The sequence below is a fragment of the Kogia breviceps genome, chromosome 19 (assembly GCF_026419965.1).
Source record: "Kogia breviceps isolate mKogBre1 chromosome 19, mKogBre1 haplotype 1, whole genome shotgun sequence".
Lineage (NCBI taxonomy): Eukaryota > Metazoa > Chordata > Mammalia > Artiodactyla > Physeteridae > Kogia > Kogia breviceps.
In genome coordinates, this window is record NC_081328.1 from 35,968,895 (window position 1) to 35,989,321 (window position 20,427).

At 41.4% G+C, this 20,427-nt stretch overlaps 1 protein-coding gene across 1 annotated transcript in view; it reads left to right on the forward strand.

Annotated features, from left to right (window-relative positions):
- SKAP1 (src kinase associated phosphoprotein 1) overlaps positions 1-20,427 on the forward strand; it is a 267,412-nt gene that overhangs the window by 239,401 nt on the left and 7,584 nt on the right. Inside the window, exon 11 of the mRNA XM_067022143.1 lies at positions 5,779-5,879. Within this exon, the coding sequence (XP_066878244.1) occupies positions 5,779-5,879 (101 nt within the window). The remainder of the gene's footprint in view (positions 1-5,778; positions 5,880-20,427) is intronic.

Sequence of the window (20,427 nt, forward strand, 5' to 3'; positions counted from 1 at the left end):
AAAGAAGCACTTCATGTGGACAGCTTGGGTGGAGTAACGAGAAACTTCCTATGGCCATCTTTAAACTCCCTTGGGAAGCAGCAGTCTTCTGGCAAAAGCCTAAAATTCAGTTTCAGACGTCTCCCTCCTCTCTTTTCTTCCTTCCACCCCTCCTTCTAAGGTTCAATCTGAAGAGTGAGGAGAGATTTATTTCTTAACTGTTCCAGCAGCTATCGTTCAAGTACATTTTTAAAAAAACACAAAACCCTTTGTTCCTCATGCTTCCTGCCTCCAAAATAGGTGTTGTTAAAGTGTAGTGAGCTCTAAATATGTTTCTATGGTTTATACCTCCCACCAGTTATAATGATAGGTGACTTAGTGATTTAAAAAAACAGAAGAGGACTTTTCCCTCTCTCTGCAGAATCTGAGGCAGGAATTTATATTATCTGTGTTTACTTATTTATTTATTGAATTTATATTGTGCCTTTTCTACAAAGGAGCTATAGAAACTGCAACAAATATGTAACATCCAAATGTCATCACTTAGCTTTAAAACAATAAAATACAGAGGTTCGAGGGATGGGTAGGCATATAAAAGGCAGGGAGCTCCAGGACAATGTGAATTCTTCTGTAATAGGCAAGCTACACAGGTTTGGTTCACTTGGGCAAGTCAGGTGTCACATGCCCTTTGAGAGGGAAAAATATTTTCTCCTAAAAGATACCATGGCTAGCAGCGTCACCTTTAAAATCCACATACTTTTCTTCACTATTCCAGGGATCCTTTTCCTGGAATGCTGTGCTTTTCCCTGATGGAACTGCTTACATTTTTAAAGCCCAACTAAGAGCTTATCAGAAGAGGGGGAAAAGGAATTCAGTTTATCCTGATTGGGTGTTAATGACCCTGTAAGATGTAATTTCTTTTATTTTGTTCTGTTACCTAGAAAATCTATCACGGCCTTGTAGTATTGATTATTCAATCTATAAAGAGCTCGGTTTACAGCTTGACTGTTAGTAACAGGGTTATTCTAATGAGTGACTCTTCAACACCTCAGATTTTCACTAAATTCCAGCCCATCAGCCTAACAATCTAACACTAAGTGTCTTTGGTGATGACAGCTTATCTCCCTTCCCTATCATGAGAAGGCATGTCCAGGTAACCAAAAATAGAACTCATTCTCTGCTGTCTGTATAAAAACGACTGGCCATTTGCTTAGGTATGCCATGAAAAACAAAAAGCAGAGCTGGAGGCACAAATCATCCTTAGATAGGTCAAACCTCTGACCGAGGAGGATCTTGAAACAGGTTGCTTTCGCTCTGAAGTTGTAGGCAAACTCAGCCAAGGGGGAGCCCATGTTCACTTATTTCTGCAGGGCAGAAAAATGGTTGCTGATGAGCATTCCATTTCTGAGGCACTTTTTCCACTTTAGTGGCAGCCAATGGAGTGAACTATTACACAAAAGAAACAGGGGAGCCACAGAGGTATTTGCAGCTCTTACTTTTTGAAACCTATTTCCCAAGACAAATGTGAGTGGATCGTCACCCAGTTATAACTTTGGCCCAACAAAAGGAACACAGGAGATGAAAGTGAGGATCTGTGAGTGTTCCCCACTTCAAGATCATACCTATAACATTAAGGACCATAGTAATTTCAAAACTTAAAGACTTAAAGGGCTATGAAAACAAGCAAATAGTATTGTTCAGTTGCTCTTCCTGTTCTGGTGTCATAGTCAGTGGAGCTTGGCAAAATTTTTTATGCCTTTCTTTCTGAAATGGTTAATAAGGTATCAGACTGAGTCTGCCTTAATGGACTGAACATGGTGGCCTTTCTGGCCTGGCCTAGAGAACATTTCAAGTCCCTTCCAATGGGCCATTGCTTTGGCCTTCTTTGTCCATTTCTCATGCTCTAGCAAGAACTGGCTTTATCTGTCTTCTCCTTTTGTCTCTCTTTTCTATAATCTGTTAAGTAGTTATACCCAGGGCCACACTGGCACAGTCCTTTTGCTTATCAAGAAAATGTAAACAACATGCTGACTTGCCTTTTGCCTCTTTTCCTTGGTCACAGCTTGAATTCTGGAGCTACCCAATATCCCCCAAACAGAAGCCCAAGGTGACATATGAACTCTGGAAAGAACATAGTCAGGCTCTTTTGTCCCTAAGGAGGGGGGAAGGCAGAATGGTGTCTGCTCCTTTCACCTTAGAACTCTCCCCGTCATGGAGGCTCATTTTCAAATATTGACTCTGTCAATAGTAGCACCAGCTTGGCCTCAGTTACAGGAGAAATGACTGTCACTGGTTATAAAGACTTGGTGTGGAATGACAGATGCTTTGCAATAAATACCTAGAAAAGAGAGAAAAACAATATATTTTTAAATTTGGTCTGCTAGTCTTCCTGTGACAATTTACCTGCTGGGAGCATAGCTTCTCTTACATGGGATAAAGAAAATAAGATGCTTCCCCCCTTTTTCTTTCTCTAGAAAAAGTCCTCCTCAGCTCTGCTGGCAATTTAAATGCTGTGACCATACCCATTATCTTCTCTATCATTGTAATTGTTGTTAATTGTTATAACTGTTTTAGTTATTAGTGGTGTAATTATTGCTCTAGGTCCTCTGTCTGTTTTATGCCGAATATATTAGTGCTTTTCTTTTGAATTACCAGGCTTTATTTAGTGCAGAGTTACGTTTTTTGGAGAGACGTTGAGAAATGCTGGCATTAAGCTTTATTCTTTTGTTTTTCATTCCAAATGGACAGACAGGAAAAAAATAATTAGATGGAATAATGTCCTCAAAATGAGAATGAGGATGTTTTGAATTAATTAAATGGTCAGAATGCTGCACTATTTCTGATCTCAGACTGCTGCCAGAGGAGGGTAAACCTAAAGGAACCTCAATCCAGCCCACAGAGGCAATCCTTCCTCTCAGGCTCCCAATTCCTTACTGATCTAAAGACATCAAAGTCTCCTCATGTTCCTCTGTTCAAAGGACATGCTGGGCAAGTTTAGGGAGAAGCTGGACTGGCCCAGCAGACCTCCCAGCCTTCAAGCTCTTCCTGGGGCCAAGCTTCAGGAATAAAGCCCTCCTTGGCCTTACCTCTTCACCTCTTCAAGGTTTGATCAGGCTTTTGTTTTACAGCTAAAGCTTCAGGGAAACCTTCTCTGACCCGTCAGACTAGGTTAGATTCCCTATTATACACAGGACCCTCAACTTCTCCTTTGCAGACATATCGCAATCATAAATAAATAAATAGTTGTGTGGCTGTTTCATGGTGCCTCCACTGCTGGATGGCAGCCCTAAGGGCAGGGACTGTGTGTGTGGCTGATGCAGAATTCCCAGCATCTAGCACAGTCCCTGGCACAGTAGGTTCTGTGTACATGTCTGTTGAAGGCTAAAGAATGAATGTAGTGAAGTTCTGTGCACACATATACCCAAAGCCGATCACATGTGTTAAACTGGGAGTCTGCAATACAGAATCCAATCTTGTCCAGTTAAGACGTTCCTCTCCCTGATTTCTTTAATACCAGAATACCTCTGTTTAGATAGCAAGTCCAACCTTTTCCCCATTTTTAGCCCTTCATTCTGCTTATTTTCCAAAGCAGCCTTGTTATGATTCTGACGATTCCAGTTCTTGGGCTAGGCTAAACTATCTCCTGGATTCCTGAGCTCTATCTTCTTTGGGCCTTTAGCTTATGAAAAATTGAAGGCACCTTCTATCTTTAGTTTTTCTTGGAAGGTTTTTGTCTTTCTGCTAGTTTCTTGCGTTCCCTATGATCTGTTGTGCTTTTAGAATAGCTCTTTTTCCAGGTCTTATCCCCAGGTGTCTTAGATACCCAATATCAAATCACTTTTTACATATATACCCAAAAGGTACTCATAATCTCAGGAGCTGTCCCACACCCAGGCATGTGGGGAGCAGTACATCACAGTGACCATCTGCTAGGCCAGAAAAAGCCAAGAGAACTTTGTCAGTCTTACAGTTTGGAAACATCAAGTTTTTTAAAAATCTATTTTTATAAAATTATTTTCTTTATCACATATAAATCCATGAAGAATATTGATGTCAATATACTTTTCATTCCTAAACTTAGGCAAAATCTTGGGGTGAATAATCAACTCCATTACAACTGAAAAAGCATTATATCCTCTGGGAAAACTACTTTCATTTTTCAGGAACTGATATTTGTCTATAATTTCATGCACTGATATCCCCCCTAAAAAAAACATGCCTTGTCTTTTCAATAGTTAGCATTTTTTCCTAATGAATTTTTTTTTCCAAACATATTCTTAACTCTGTGCCAGAATGTTTCCAGTGTCGTTGTCTGGTTTGCTACCCTCTGTTGTCTATATACAAACATTTTCTGTGTAAAGAAAACATGCCTGAGTTTCTATATGGTTAACATTTTTAGTTTTGTTTGCAATATCTGAATCTTAACTAAACAGCTCTGTCCCCCTCTGTTTTTGTGCACTTTAAGATTCTTACTAAAGTTCTTTTCCAGAGACATATAGGGATTTTGTTCCTCTGTGCCTTTATTCTTTGAATTGCTCATAAGTTAGGAGCAAGGAGAAAAAAAGCAAATATAGCCAGGGCCTCTGTCCCCCCACTGCCCACTTGCCCTGTATCTATTCCCATCCTCGGCAACTAGCACCATCACTCCTCATGGGAGGGTCAAGACAAATGAAGGGAAAGGTGGAAACTGTAGAATAAGGTCCCCCTAGATCATCTGAATTTTAATTAGAACCCAGGACTCCTAACTCGCATCAATAGGAATGTCATCTTTTGTAGGTGCTTTGCATATCACTCTCATACATAGTGTCCTAAGGAACAGGGAACACTGCCACATTATCGCTGGTCCAGTGGGCATTAGCTCTCCTGCCATTCAAATCCCCAGATCCTCTCCCACTTTGTACTCTAGTGTTTAACCTTTCCGGGTAGAAGAAGATCAATACAAATTCTTCATTGTTAAGAATCGATGACTGTCCTGTGGCATCACTGCCATCTAGTCTTGCTGAGAAGCCCAGTAAATCTCTTCAGCTGCTTCTAAAGCTTGGTTTGTCTGTCGTCTTCGGTTGCTTTCATTTTTAATGCAGATCACTTTGGTTTCTCTTCCCCTGGGGGCTTGCAGATAAATCTTGGCAGACATGTTCAGCGTCTACAAATGAGATGCTGGAAAAGGGCCAGCCCACCCAGAATTTAGTTGTAATGGATGAGACACCCCCTTGGTTCCACTTAAAGACTGGGCTATTCGTTTCCACATTTATTGGTAATTACCTCATATAGTAAGTACCTGGGTGGGAAGTGCCCAGGATGAAGTTCCTGTGTAACAGAGGAGGCCAACCTGTGAGACTGCAATGCAGATCTGTGCTGGCTGACTCAGCCTCTCTCGTAAACAAGCAGAAGTAGGAGACATCTCATTCCTTCAATACATAATAAAAAGAAGCACTGGATAGTTTAGATGCCCTGGATGAGGAAAGTCTGGCAGAAAATCTCTTTGTGCTGCTTACTTATAAACCAAGTGAAAAATTACCTGCCTGATTTTCCTTTATTAATAAACAAATATATTTATCATATTACTGAATAGCATCTGACTAAGGGTGAACTGTAAATATTTAATGTTAGTTAATGATCTCCTTCTCCCACAGTCCTTTGCTCATGCTGAGTGTCTGGCTGTATCTCATCCCAAACCCCCTGATTCTTAGGTTTCCTAGGGGTAATATCAGAGCCTTGGTTTCCATTTGCAGCAAAAATGTGGGCTCCATAGAAAAAGACAGGGTCCTTTTAACTTTGATTTCTCCTCTCTTTGATCAGTGGACTATGCCAATTATTATCAGGGCCTATGGGATTGCCATGGTGACCAGCCAGATGAACTGTCCTTCCAACGGGGTGACCTCATCCGCATTCTGAGCAAGGTAAGGATTCAGAGAGTGGGGCTTGGATCAAAAGTCGATTTTCTCACTCTTGATGATGCAGTCACCATAACCAGAATTATCCCATGTCATATTCTTCTCTTGTGTGTATTACGTGGCTCCCTCACACGTAAACTTCCATTGTTTTATAAGTGTCAGGGAAAATTTTAATTGAAAATTCATATTTAGGAACCAATTTTCAAATTTAAAAATAAGATAAAGTAGACATAATACTAAAACTATGCCAATCAAATTTTGATCTTTTTAAAGGGTCTTGTGGTGCTTAAAAGGTCATGCCATGTACATAATTTATTAGTGTAAAATACTCTTGAAAATATTCTAGCTGGGTCAGCCGCCTTCTTATTTCATCTATAGATAAACAACACTGTAACATAGTTATATATGGGGGGGAGGAGTCAGAGCTAGTTAGCTCAGTTGGTTTGAGCAAGTGCTGACAAAGCCAAGATAGTGAATCCAACTCACAAGGGCCAGCTAACTTCATTCTCTTCCTCAGTCACAGAGGTAGCCCCTAGCCACAGCTAACCATCTCACAAATGGTATTGCTGGATACAAAAAAAATGGGCAAAAATAAGGATATATTATTGCAGATCCATCACCAATGTGAAGAAGCTTCAAAACTCATGGGCTACTGTTTGAGGGATCAGTAACACCATCCTTGTAAAGAAAGACTGCACATATTCTGTATAGGTGGGCTAAGGAAATCGATTCTGTCCCTAAAATACTTGTTAAAAAGTTCTTCCTCTATGAGGCAATCAACATCAACAAACACATTTTTGAAAGGGCATAATTTGCTCTTTAATTGATTAGTATGTGAACTCCATAAAGGAAAATTGAAAACCCATTGTGTTATTAACCCATCATTTGCAATTTATCTTTGTTCTGTAAATGTCATTACCTTGGCCAGGTGTTTGTCTCAGTTTGAAATATACCACAAGCTCCTTAAGAAACAGACCAGGGCTGAGGAAGGTACCTTTCAGCAGTTCCAACGAGTCCCCTTTGAACTAGGGCCAAATTCAGACCCAACCTTTTTCCAGAGAGCAGGAGGCCTGCAATCCCTGCTGGGTGAGATCACAATCTTCTAGTGATTTCTGCCAGACTCCTAATTCAGCACCACTCTAGTGCCATTCCAGTGCAGCTCCAATACACCAAGAATAAATTGGAAGCAAAGAAGGGAGTGGACATTGGCCTGATTGGTATTTCAAATGCCCGAAAGCAAGGTTTGCCGAGTAATAGAATTTGTGTACCTTACCACGCTGGGGTAATCGAGTTATCCACTCAGGTGTGACCAGGCCTCTGTTTGCCCAGAGCCTGCAGGTGAACAAATTAACTGTTTACATTGTCTGAGGTGCCTGCAGCAGGAGGAGGGGAGAACAAGAGTCAGACTGTCTGCTGGCCTTCTCTCTAGGTCTTGATTATTTGCCTTTGTTAATGACTTCTCACTGGGGGTCCCTTTCCTCCATTTAGAAGGGGCTGTACGGTGACTTGCCCTGCAGTATAGAGCTGTCTGCGGTTACCAGGGCTGTTGTAATTTTGAGATACCAAAGAACACGGGGACCTTCCCCAACCTGTTTTGGGTCTTTTTAACCACCCCCCCCTTACCCTCCTCCATTACTAAAAGCCAATGTTATCAGAGTTTAATTCACAGGGAACAGTTTGCTGCCTTGGTTCTATCGGGCATCTTTCTCCATCTCCTGGAAGGTCCTGAGTTCGTAGTCATCCCTTACCTTGGTAGCAGCACATTTCTTACCCCAAAAGCTACACCAGCTTCTCCACATTGCTCATCTCTGCATGGCAAGGGAAGAAATGAGAAGCTAGAAGCTTAACTGAAGTTTCCCTCATAAAACTTCATTCCAGTTAACGTTGGCTTGGGGAGCATTTCAGATTGGATTTACCTTTATTATATTATTTAACTCAATAAGAGTCCTTGGACAGGAAGGAACCTTAAAAGGCCACCCGATCCATTCCCTTGCCTCTAAAAAGCACAAATGAACCAATTCAGACAGATAGTAAAGGAGATTCCACTGCCATTATCAGCTGTATGTCTATTCAGATGTTCAGTAACTCCTAATCTCAGGAATTTTCTCTCATATGGATCCTAAATTTATTCCATATTTAGCCCCAGCTGGCTCCCTTTATTGGAGTCAGTTACAGCCTGCAGCCTGCCTCTCACACCTGCAGGGACAGAACTGACCCAAGTTGAGGTTAGTCCAGAAAAATGGTATCTAGAAATCTCCATTTTACTTTTCTCTCTGGCCAGTAGAACTTTTGTCAGGCAAGAAAAGCCCACTTCTTAGGAACCTAGAGAAGTCTATTTCCCTGAGAAACACAAGACAAGATGCAACTGAGTGCAGCTCAGCTTACCTGGAGCAGTTTCCTTACCTGTAAAATGAGGGAGTTGTGTTAGATCTGTAAGGTTCCTTCCACCTCAAACATTCCCGGTCTAAATAAACACGGTGAGGCTGACTTTGCAAATCTGCTAAAGAAATTCCACACAAAAATGTGTCTTAGCTTTAATTATTTATGCAGATTAAACAAACAAAAAAATTCTAAGTTCTTTTGTTTTGGGTCCTCATAAATGCATTTGGCTTTTCTCTCTCTCTTTGTATGATAAGAGAAATATTCTGAGGGGCAGGGGTGGCAGGTAGAGAACAGAAGTGGCCCCTGGATGGGGAAGTGGGGTGGGAATTGGGGGGTAATAACTTTATTCTTGGGCTCCTGCTGCTCCCTGCTGTTTCTTTCTCTCTTTTTTGTTGGTATTTATTTGTGGTTTTGGGGGGTGGGGTTTGCGGTACGTGGGCCTCTCACTGTTGTGGCCTCTCCCATTGCGGAGCACAGGCTCCGGACGCGCAGGCTCAGCGGCCATGGCTCACAGGCCCAGCCGCTCCGCAGCATGTGGGATCTTCCCAGACTGGGTCACGAACCCGTGTCCCCTGCATCAGCAGGCAGACCCTCAACCAGTGCGCCACCAGGGAAGCCCTATTTGTGTTTTTTTTTTAACTGAAGTATAGTTGATTTACAGTGTTATGTTAGTTTCTGGTGTATAGCAAAGTGATTCAGTTTTACATATATATGTATATATATATATTCTTTTTCAGATTCCTTTCCATTATAGTTTATTACAAGGTATTGAATTTAGTTCCTTGTGCTATACAGTGGGGCTTTGTTGTTTATCTATTTTATATAGAGTAGTATATATCTGCTAATCCCAAACTCCTAATTTATCCTTCCCTCCCCCTTTCCCCTTTGGTAACCATAAGATTGTTTTCTGTGTCTATGAGTCTATTTCTATTTTATAAATAGTAAGTTCATTTGTATCATTCTTTTCAGATTCCACATATAAGTGATATCATGTGATATTTGTCTTTCTCTGACTTACTACACTTAGTATGATAATCTCTTGGTCCATCCATGTTGCTGCAAATGGCATTTTTTCATTCTTTTTTATAGATTAATAATATTCATTTTATATATATATATATATATATATATATATACATACATACATAAACACACATACCACACCTACTGTTTCTTAATAGTTGCCCAAGTATGACCCAACCCTGAATCCCAGAATCCTAGGGCCAAGAGAGTTTGTTAGGGTCTAGGGCCTTTGGCCAGGAAAGATCCCAGAAAGAGAGCTATTTACCCTTTAAAAAATTTTTTTCCAGAGAAGATGATTGGCTGGGTAAGAAAGCTGCACCCCCATAGATAACCACATGCCCATCACCTGTCTGATTCTTAGAGAAGCAAATTGTCAACAGGTGGGTTACTTATGTGACCCTGAACACAGTCACTTAATCTTGCTAATCCTCAGTTTCCTCATCTGTAAAAATGGGATAATTTCTATTTATAGGGTGTTGTGATACTTTCATTAGAGAATTTGTATAAAGAAGCACCTGGCATCTAGGATGATAATTATTATTATATTCCCCTCTTTTCCACTAACAATAGAGTAAACTTTTGGGGTCAATATTGGGTACACACTAGGAGTTCAATAAATTATTAGTGAATTGAGAGAAAAAAAAAAGGTAGCCTGTCCTGCCAAGAACGCTTCACAGAGATGTTCGAAAGCTTAAAAGGTCCTCTCTTGGAAATAGAAGGCCATCCAGTGAAGAGGCCTCACATGGAAATGCACTGTGCCTTTCCTGGTCTGAGAGAGTTTGTCACTGGCAAAATTGATCAGTTGCTCAAACTTCTTTGAGGAGAGGCCAGAGCCATGTATCACAGCTCTGAAACAGTAAGCAATGGCACAGTCTGCAGGACCCCGCCCACCTCCCCTAACACATCTATCCATTACTAAGCCCCACCAAGTTGCATGCCCACTTAATGCACTGAGTTCCAATTTGGGCCACAAATATATTAAAAGGAGATTTTAATAATGGAGCAGATCTGTGCATCCAGTGGACGTTCCCACGTTCCTTTTGGGCCCAGATATTTCTGAACAGCATTTTTGGTGCAGGGACCGAACTTCGCTTCCACCCGGTGCAGGGACGCAGTTCAGGCCACTGCGGGGTGTTTAACGCTCTTCAGTGGCTCCAGATTGTGGTGCTTGTGCAGGTCTCCTCATACGTAACCAATGGCTCCCATAAATTACTTCCCACCATGCCTGAGACCACCGCAGAATTCAAGTTTGAATAGAGCAGGAAAAAGGTGTTTGAAAGGCCTATTCACTCAGCTACATTTTAATTTCCTTTTCAATCTTGTCCCAATTAATTTCACAAAATTAATCTCACAGAAGCAAACTCGGCAGCACAGAGGCTGCGGTTTTAGTGTGGCGGTCGCTCTGCCTGAACATGAAATAGGAGCTAATATAAAAATCCATCTGCTGTGTTTGAAATACACGCCGGCTGCTGCTCAGTCCTGTCTGACATTCCAAACATCAACAGCGGGAAAAAGTGATTTGGGGGTTAGTGGCCATCAGTACTTGGCAGGGGTTCAACAACAGGTGTACTCCAAAAATCCATTCAGCCTGGGCACCAGGCATGACAGGGTAGGTGCTGAATCACCCTCGGTGCAGTAACACTGCGCCCTGGCTTAGTTCCTTTTATCTGAGGATGGTAAGGCCCTTCTGTGCACCAGCACTGCTGTGAGTATTTATTGTAAGTAGGAGAAAGGGAGGTAAGAAGTCTATTTGGATAAGACAGCCACAGTTTCCATGTTTCAGAGAAGTGATTCTGTCTTACTGGCTTAAAGGCCTCTCACTAGGGAACCTTTTTCTAAATAATAAAGGTGCTTGTTCTACTCTTTGAGATAACCTAAATAAACGCCCATTTAAAAATTAGGCTCCTCTTGCAGAAGTAATTTATAGTGGTAACATGAGCTGTCCAGCAGATAAGGGCAAATTAAAGAGAGAGAAAGAAACTCTCAATTGTCTAGAAAGAAGCAGAGGTCCCTGAATGACCCTTAAATGGTCCCTGTTTACCATTTAAGGTAAACAGAGTTGATAGGCTGCATCTCTTGAGCTTATGTTGTATGACTCATGAGTTGGCCCTGGGCTCCTCCAAGATTTTTCCAGCTACTTATTTCCATGGAAGTCAGCCTTGGAGCAACAAGCTGGACACCACAGAAGGGTTATACTTACATGGTGGCTTAGCCAGGGTGGTGAGATATTCTCACCGCCCAAACACACCATGCTTTGGTTGTTTTCTCTGCTGGTACAGTTGGTATGGAAACAGGGAGCCTTAAAGGCAAGGTCAAGTTTAACATTGAACATATGATGCTGTCAGATGGCCATGGGTCTTATGTGGATGAGGATGGACCAATTCCATCATCCTGGATGACAGGTAGCTTCCGCCACTGGATTGGAGCTACTTAAATTCAGGCCGGGTCCTGGCTCCAAACCCAGCTCCTAGTTATCCAAATGCAGCAGGCCTGTCCCTGGCACACCTGGACTATGTTACCGTAACACCATGTCTGTTATAATGGGATTTTTAAAGCCCAGTGTTCTTCACCTACTCCCTCAAAGGACTACTTAAAGAATGTAGACCTTTCCCCTCCCTTGACCCCAACCCCTCCAGAAGAGATTTGTATGTTGTAAAAATTATCTGAATGCAGCAGTACTTCCTCTTTTAAGTGTGCTTAGTTGAATGTGACAACACCTCATAAAAACAGATAAGTTAATTCCTTCAATTGCTTTAAATGAAGTTTTTTTTTATTTTTTTTTTTTATTTTTTTTATTTCAGGACTCTGAGGGAAAGGAGGTGTTTGGTGACATCTAGTGTCCATTTAGGACTTCCTCAGGCACCATTACCCTCCACTTGGTTGACTGGGGGATGGGCAGGGTAACTTGGGAAGTAATTTGGGGGTAGGAAGTGGGGAGAATACAGACCTGGGACACAGACTGCACAAACATAGTGATGAAACTGATCAATGCCTGCCAAAGAGCTATCATTCACCTCTGACCTAACCAAAGGGGACAGTGAGGGAGGGTACCATCAGAAAATATCTTTTCTTATTTATGATGATACGAAAAGAGAAGCAGAAGCTGTCCCCATAACCCCATTTCATGTTAACAAGCAGGTCAACACTGTGCTGTGATGACGAAGATGACGATGATGATAGTGTTTTCTCTCATTAATAACCCCTATGGGAGGCTAGAGAGTTAGGAGGATGGGAATGGGATTTGGGGTCAGCTGGAAGGCAACGGTCATGCACCGGTCAAATTCAGTAGAGGCCATTCCTTTCCCCCAGACAGGAACCAATCATCTAGAACAAACCCTGGCAGCCTCATTCCTTCCAGGTAATTTTTATAAATGAGGAGGGACACTCATTCCAAGAGAGGACAAAAGGGAGAGGGTATTTGTGAGTGTGCGTGTATGTGTGTGTGCTTCTGCGTGTATGTGTGTGTGCATATGCGTGCATATAAACCTGCAAATAAGAGAACCAGCTACATATCAACCTTATTCTCTAAACCCTGGCCATTTATTATAAAACCCATTTTTTCAAAAAAATAGTAAAATTGGCATTTTCCACTTTAATCCCCTCAGTCCTGAACTGTTATCCTGTTCAAGACCCTTCACTTTGTACACAAACACACACACACACACACACACACACACACACCCCTTTCAGTCAGGTGGAAAGTCCCAGATCAGATAATTTGCTGTGAGACGCAGACAGAAATGTTTACCTAGAACCATATAAGCCGTGGCAGGGTTAGGTTAATGCTCACAATCACCCAATGCTTTACAAACTCCAGTGTATAAAAATTCCAGCCATTTATTTTGCGGTGAATTTATAACAAATGCTGTTAAAGGCTTCGTCTTTTGACAGAGGTAATAATAAATTCACTGTTAAAGACGGTAGTTTAATTTCTTATACCTCCAATACTGCACAGAATAAACCATATTCATCACTGAGTAATTTTTTACCACATAAATCTTTAAAACTAACCAGTGAAGGCTGTTGAGACTGAAATATTGTAAATTTATTAGATATGCCCATGTAGTATTGGATTCAGAGGTTTCCATTCGAATATATTATGGGGAAAATTTGTGTCTTTAACTGTGACATTCCCTCCATTTCCCACTGCCAGTATTATAACAAGCAGCTCCTCCAGAGTCAACTGCACGTTTATTAGACAGAGATTTAGTAATAAACTCCTCACTAATCTGCCAAAGAGGCTGGATGACATTTCGGTGAGATGCTCTATTTAAAAGGGGTCACAAAAGCTTTGTTTCTGTGTAATTATTTCTCAAAAGGAACTCAGCCTCCCCAAACCTCGGTCTGCTAGCGTTTCTTGGTAGTGTATGGATCTAGCTCTCCAACCAAACTAGCAAAATACTGAAGCAAACTATAACCTCATTGCAGATATACAGAGCAGTAACTTCTATGCTTATAGGATTAGTTACAGGGGGCTTGGGATAATTGGTTAGAACACAGAAAAGCTGGAATTAGCAGACATTGCCAGACTTGTGGTATTTAAGACTAATAAAAAGATTATATTGATTCTCACACTAGAAATAATAGACAATGATTTCAGAAAACTTACTATTTAAAAACTTTCATCTTGACATATGACTCATTCAAGATACAATTAAATCCTCAGATTTGAAAATCCTTTTACTTTAACATATAAATTTTGAGTGAAAGTCTGTGCCTATAAGATGAGAATATTCTTTCTCATAATTTGCTAGTGAAGTGACATTTAAACTGACCAATTGATTATATCAAATTGTAATACCCTCTCAAGTTTCATTAAGGAAATATTAATATTCCTAGAATGAAAAATATTTTTTCTTTTAGATTCAGAAAGTGCATCATCTTTTCAGCAAAGAGCTTTGGCAGTTTCCCTGTTCCCACTAATATTCTGTATTTGGCAAGAGTTCCAGATACTAAAAACTTCCAAGGAGGATTATGAACTTTAAGATTTTTTTAATAAAATAAAATAAAATGCGTTTCTAAATATTAAGCAAAGGAGAAAAATCTCCTGGCAGTGCAAGCCTGCAGCCCATCAGAATAATTGTTAAAAGACAGAACTCAGCTAGAAAGATAAGCAAAATACCAGCAATTAATATTCAGCATTTCACATTATAGTCAAGAGGATGTGTTTTTCTTTGTAGTGTGTCTCATAAGCTAAGAGTGTTGGGAGCCAGACTCTGAGCTCTGTCTTCTTTTTGTGCAGGAGGATTAAGGAGAAAAAGAACAGTGACAACAATCCTGCTCCATCTGTAAATGAACAAACCATCTTGATTTTATAGCTATTTGCTGTGTAAAACCTGAGGAATGAAACAAAAATTACTGGATGCCTAAGTAACACTTTAGTTCCAAATTCATTTACGCTGTAGCTATGTAGTTGTCACAAACCATAAGGCAGTATTTAATTGAAATAACAGAAGTGTATCTAGATATGTCCTGGGGTAGCTATCACCAGATTATAGTCTATGCTATCCGTATTTTATTTATGAAATGGCAGAGTCTAAGGTACAACTAGGCTGATACAAAAGCCTAAACATTTTAACCTGCATTTTTATAAAGGCTCTTCTTCTTTCCTGCTCCGTCTTTAAATTTTTCCTCCTTCTATCTTTCGAGGGATTGTTTTGATGTTGATAAAGATCTCTCTTTCTAACTCTTGCTTTTCAACTATTGACCTCCTGTGTCTTCTGGCTGTGAAATCCCCCATCTGTTGTCATGGAAAGGCTTGTGAGGTTTCACAGGAGCCACAGCAAGCAGGGGACATCTTAGCGGAACTTGGACGTGGAGGGTAGGAAAAAAGCAAACCCTTTTCAGGCTCAGTGTGTTTGTTCCCATACAATCTTCCTTGCACCTCTTTTTCCACCTATAAATACCCGTTATAGTTTACACGCTTGCTTGCTCTACTTTGTGGGTGTTCACATGCAGACATACTGCTCCTTTTCATAAACACATAGCATCTATCTTATACGCACCCACCATCTATCTCCTCGTTCACATTAGCTGTCCCATCAACCTCCTTGTCTGCAGAATTATGTTCAGCAAGGTCCCGATTTATAGGAAATAAATAATGAAAATGGAACAGACTGGGAAAGATAATCGAAACATTCAAATTGTTATTTTTCACTGTACTTTCTACAAACAGAGGATCTATAAACACCTAGCAAAGGTGTTCGCTGATTCCTATAAAGGAATTAGTGCCTAACGGAACATTCTGACCCAGTGGGTCTCTACCTTGTATTTTTCCTGTTCTGTCTTACTTTTTGATGCCCCAAGATCTCACCTTTTTAAACGGCAAATGATGCTGTTATTATTTTCATTATTTCTGCTTCTTATTTATCCTATTTATAATGACAAGGTTTTGTCATCATTTATCCTCTATAAGATAATCCTAAGAATTACAAAACAAAAACAGTAATTGCAACCACCTTTTTAAAGAAAATAGCCCTTGCAATTACTATATAAAGATATTTGATAATGGTAGCATCAGATCACAGTCCGATCCTACAGCAAGGGTCTTTTGGAGAAGGGTCTCTTACACACTTGTAATTATTTTCGCCCCTTTCACAGGTCACATAGAAAGTTAATTTCAATAGCTGCTAATTTCCATCCAACAAGAGTGTGGTACTTTAAACCACCCAATATAATTGGATTCAAAACAAATTTAGGACATCGAGTGTGTTAGAAAGCAAATAAAAATATCCTTTTGGTAAGAAGGAGGGTGAAAGTAGTAAAAATGGCCTTTTTTTCTCCCTTCTTTTCCCTTCACAACTTTGCCATTAAAGTTGCACCTACAGCTAGAAGTTTGTCCGTGAAAAATGGTCATTTTGTTTCTCTGCTCAAAGAATGTTATTAAAATGCTAATTTAAAAGAAAAAGGAGTTAAATATCTAGCGATGGTGCACTCTAATTGCAACCATAATGAGCTCTCTAAATGTGCGTGCCCCTGACACACACAGAGCATAAACAGCAGTAAACAGATCATTAGTACCCGCGTTCATTTATTCTGGCGACCTTACCATGACCCCACCCAGGGTAGGGTGAAAAGCAGGTGGATCTGGCTGTGACACCCCCTAGAGGGATCCAGGAAATGAAGCTATAAGCGGTTGTCATGGAAACGCCTATGTGTGCAGATGATGTAACACACCGACAGGCTGTAGGCTTCGCAACTGGGACGTTGCCTTTCCCTCGCCGGAACAATCTCACGGATTAAATTATTCATTTCTTTAATTCACACAGCAAAAGGCATCCTAATTTTCTTGGTGATGATGTGCAACTCTCTTCCATTTGTCTAAGGTCTGTCATCTTTCTCTTTCAGAGAAAGAGTTTCTCTGAAACCTACCCCAGCTTCCTACATTCTAGCCCCAAATCACTGAATCTGACAAAATCAAGTGGAGGAAAGGCAGTGGAAATCTGATGCTCAACATCTGTACTTATAGAGAGAAAATATAAGATTTTAAGCTAAAAATTAATAATATAGACAGTGTTCCTTTCTGATGAGGGCATGGTGACCAGGGACTAAATGTATACCTGTCCTGAACAAGATGGCTTTGTTTGGAGCAGGGCAGGGTCAAAGAGATACCTGATGCAGAGAGTGTAAAGCAGACAGGCACCAGCCTCAAATGAACACATCACCATAGCAAGGTGCAGGGATAAGAGAAAAACATAAGAGAAAAGGAGCATCTGCTCACCCCCTCCCATGTCCAATTGAGGGAATCGAGATTAATAAAAATAATTCTTTGGAGAATGATTCCACTCTAACCTACCCTGTTTTGCAACGAACAACCTCAATAACCTTACAGCAACAGTAGAATAACTTTTCTTCTTTTTTTAAAGGAAGCAAAAAAGGCGATCTCTGGAAATTATTTTAAAATAAAAAATACCCTGGCCTGCGCCTCCCCCCCCCACCCCACCCCCACTGCACTTTAGATGAACCGGTGATATTGTAGCAATGGCCCTTGAAGTGCAGTGGGGAGGTGATTTAGGAGAATATTAAAGGCAATGTGGAGATTCAAGGCGCCTCTCTCAGGGAGATCTGGAGAAATACGCAGCACAGATGGGCTGAGCAGATTAAACATTTCCGTCACATTGTTTCCAAATTGTGTTGTGGTGCCTGAGGCTGGTACTGCGGTCAGAGCAAAATAGAGTGGTGCAGAGCTGCGAGCTGCACAGTTTATGGAATACATATTAATACGCCAGTCTCACATGGTATCACAATTCTATCAGCTCCGAAATGGTGCTGACTCTATTGTTCCTGAATTCTGCACTTGGCACCTTGCTTTCTCCCATCTGCAAAGTGTTTACCTTCCCTTTATCCTTCCTCTCTTTTTTAGTCAAAGTTCAAGTTGTGGGTTTCTCTTTTCCCTTTTCCATACAGCCCTGTTCCGCCTTCCCTCTTACCTTCACAGCTTAGGATAGTTCTGTCATGCACACTCTGTATTTTGCCCACACTTCCATCACCAACAATGTCCAGTTTGTGCGCGGGTCCTGCACCCCTCCCTAGCCTTGACTTGGTCATTATCCACTCACACCCAGGTCAGGACATCATTTCAGACTTGAGGCTGAATAGTCCCTTGCACTCAGGGCTCTCAGACCCTCCATCTAGCTGACACATTCCTCTTCTCAGAACACTCAGCTCTTTGCCAGGGGTGAGCTTTGTGGAGTGATTGCCATGTGCCCCTCACCCAGCTGCTGTCGCTGGCCACTAGCCTTTCCATGTCCCCTTTCTTAGACTCAGAGCCCCCCATCCCTGACCCCGACTCCAGTCTCATCAATGTCCAGGTTAGCAGGTTCCCTGAAACGTGGCAGTAAATAAAACTAGTTCAATTGAGACAAATTTAATGATACATTTTTATTATGATTTATAGACCAAAACTCTGAATAATGGAAAAAAGAGAAAATGATTGCCAAGAACTTAAAATACGGTGTGAAACAGCCTGAAGAGGGCGCCAAGCTACCCAAGGTTTCAGCCAAGCATTGGGCTCTGATCCTTTCACAGGTTCCAACAGAACTAATCCACTGTCGACCCAACTGACCACTTGCTTTCTCCTTTGGTAAAATCTCTTCCTAAAACCATTTGTCCTGAAAAACGGGTGCCCGTTTGTGGTAAACCATTGTTTTTCTCAGCAATTGGAAGGGTGCTGAGTTAGAGCCCTCAATTTATTTAATAACTTTTGATAGCCTCAGAAAGCATTAAATTTCCAAAGCTGGATTTCAGTAGAGAAATTGTAGGCCAACCCAGAGTAAAAATCTGATGTTTTTGGCTGAGCTTGGAATATTACAGTCTACTCTGCTTAGGAATTCAAATTTCCCATCTTTACTAATGATAATGTATGATGTACAAGCACTAATAAGAGAAATAAGCAATCATAAACCAATAATTCTGTGATTGATTGGCCTTTCCCATACATATATGAAGCATTTATTGATCTTTCATGTTAGGGGTTGATTGATTGTTCCCTTGAAGATGTAGTCTCTTGTTTACAAGCACTGAAATAGTGAACTTTGAAGGTTAAAAGAATAAAAGTATGAGACATTTTCTGTGAATCTTGTTCCACAGAGGCTTATTGAAGCCCAGTTCAGTGTGAAAGGAGAACATTTCCATTAGGAACATTCTCAGGGGAACCAGCAGTGTCAAGCAGCTTGCTCCAAAAGTTATCATGTGGATTTGAATGGAAGCTATAAGAAGACACCACAACTTTTAAGTCACAGTTAAAGAGATGGCCTTAGAAGGGATAAGCAAGCTTGGTCAGCCTTTGAAGAAGGAATAGACTTGGCAGCTGGAAGGCTGAAGCCTTGGAAACCCAGAATGGCAGGATTCTTGATTTCCTTCCACTGTTTTTTAAAAGCGGGGGTAGGGGTGAGATGGCCACACTGGGCCAAAGAGCAGATACAGGCCATAAAGATCATTGTATTTTCCCCCTAAAGTGCTAGTTGGTCAACTGTAGAGGGTTCATAAACCCTTTGAGAATCTGATGAGAGGTCTGGGCCTCACCCCAGGGACAAAACACATGTACACATGCACACAAATTTTACACCAGTTTTAAGGAGTTCAAAGATCCCTTCACATGTATCCACAGAGAGGCCATGGGTCAGAGACTCCAGTTTAAGAATCTGTGCCCTAGAGGATGGTGATTTCCTTTTGTTGGAAAAGCCTAGGATTCACTGAGCCTAGAAATTGAATTCTCAGCCCAAGACTGGATGGTCATTCCAGGTCATGTCTGTGCTACTCCAGGGGAGCCATGGAAGAGCTTAAACAAATAGGAACCAGCAGGGAGGAGAGAAATTAATATGTAGCAATCATGGAGTAAGGGTATTTAATCTCTTTTAAGGCTTATGATAGGCACCTGCTGGTTTTCCCCCTGATATCCCTCCCCTGACACCTACTGACAGGGTATTTGCAGCCACGCAGGGACTCAGGGCCCTGTGACAGGAGGAGCACTGAGAAGGGCCATGATAGTCTTGAAGCCATAAACAGCAATAGGAAACCACTGGAGGCAGAGTCAAGCTGTGCAGCGAGCCCGTGGTTGGTGGCCATACTGCTTTTTGTTTATAGAATTTGCTGTTCTTTTTATGGCAGGTTTGGTAAGGGTGTTTTTTCCTTGTTGATGGAGATTAGCAGCACAGATCCTTTTATGGCAGTGTGCAAGCCCCCATAAACACTTTTGATTGTTGCTGATGGTGAGTGCTATGCCTATTTCAGATTCCCTCAATACTCTGCTCATCCAGGCCAATAGCTTCTCCAACCAGATAACAGAGTCCAAATAGCCAACCTTCGTTTTTAAGACTCCTTCATCTGAGGGGTTCAAGGAGGTGGGTCAGGATTGATGTTGAGGAAAACAGATGTTTGATCAAGCCTAGAAATATTTATGACGAGAACAAGCCACAAGTTATACTTTTTTTTTCTTTGCTGTACACGGGCCTCTCACTGTTGTGGCTTTTCCCGTTGCGGAGCACAGGCTCCGGACGCGCAGGCTCAGCGGCCATGGCTCACGGGCCCAGCTGCTCCGCGGCATGTGGGATCTTCCCGGACCGGGGCACGAACCCGTGTCCCCTGCATCGGCAGGCAGACTCTCAACCACTGCGCCACCAGGGAAGCCCTATACTATTTTTGAGTGCAA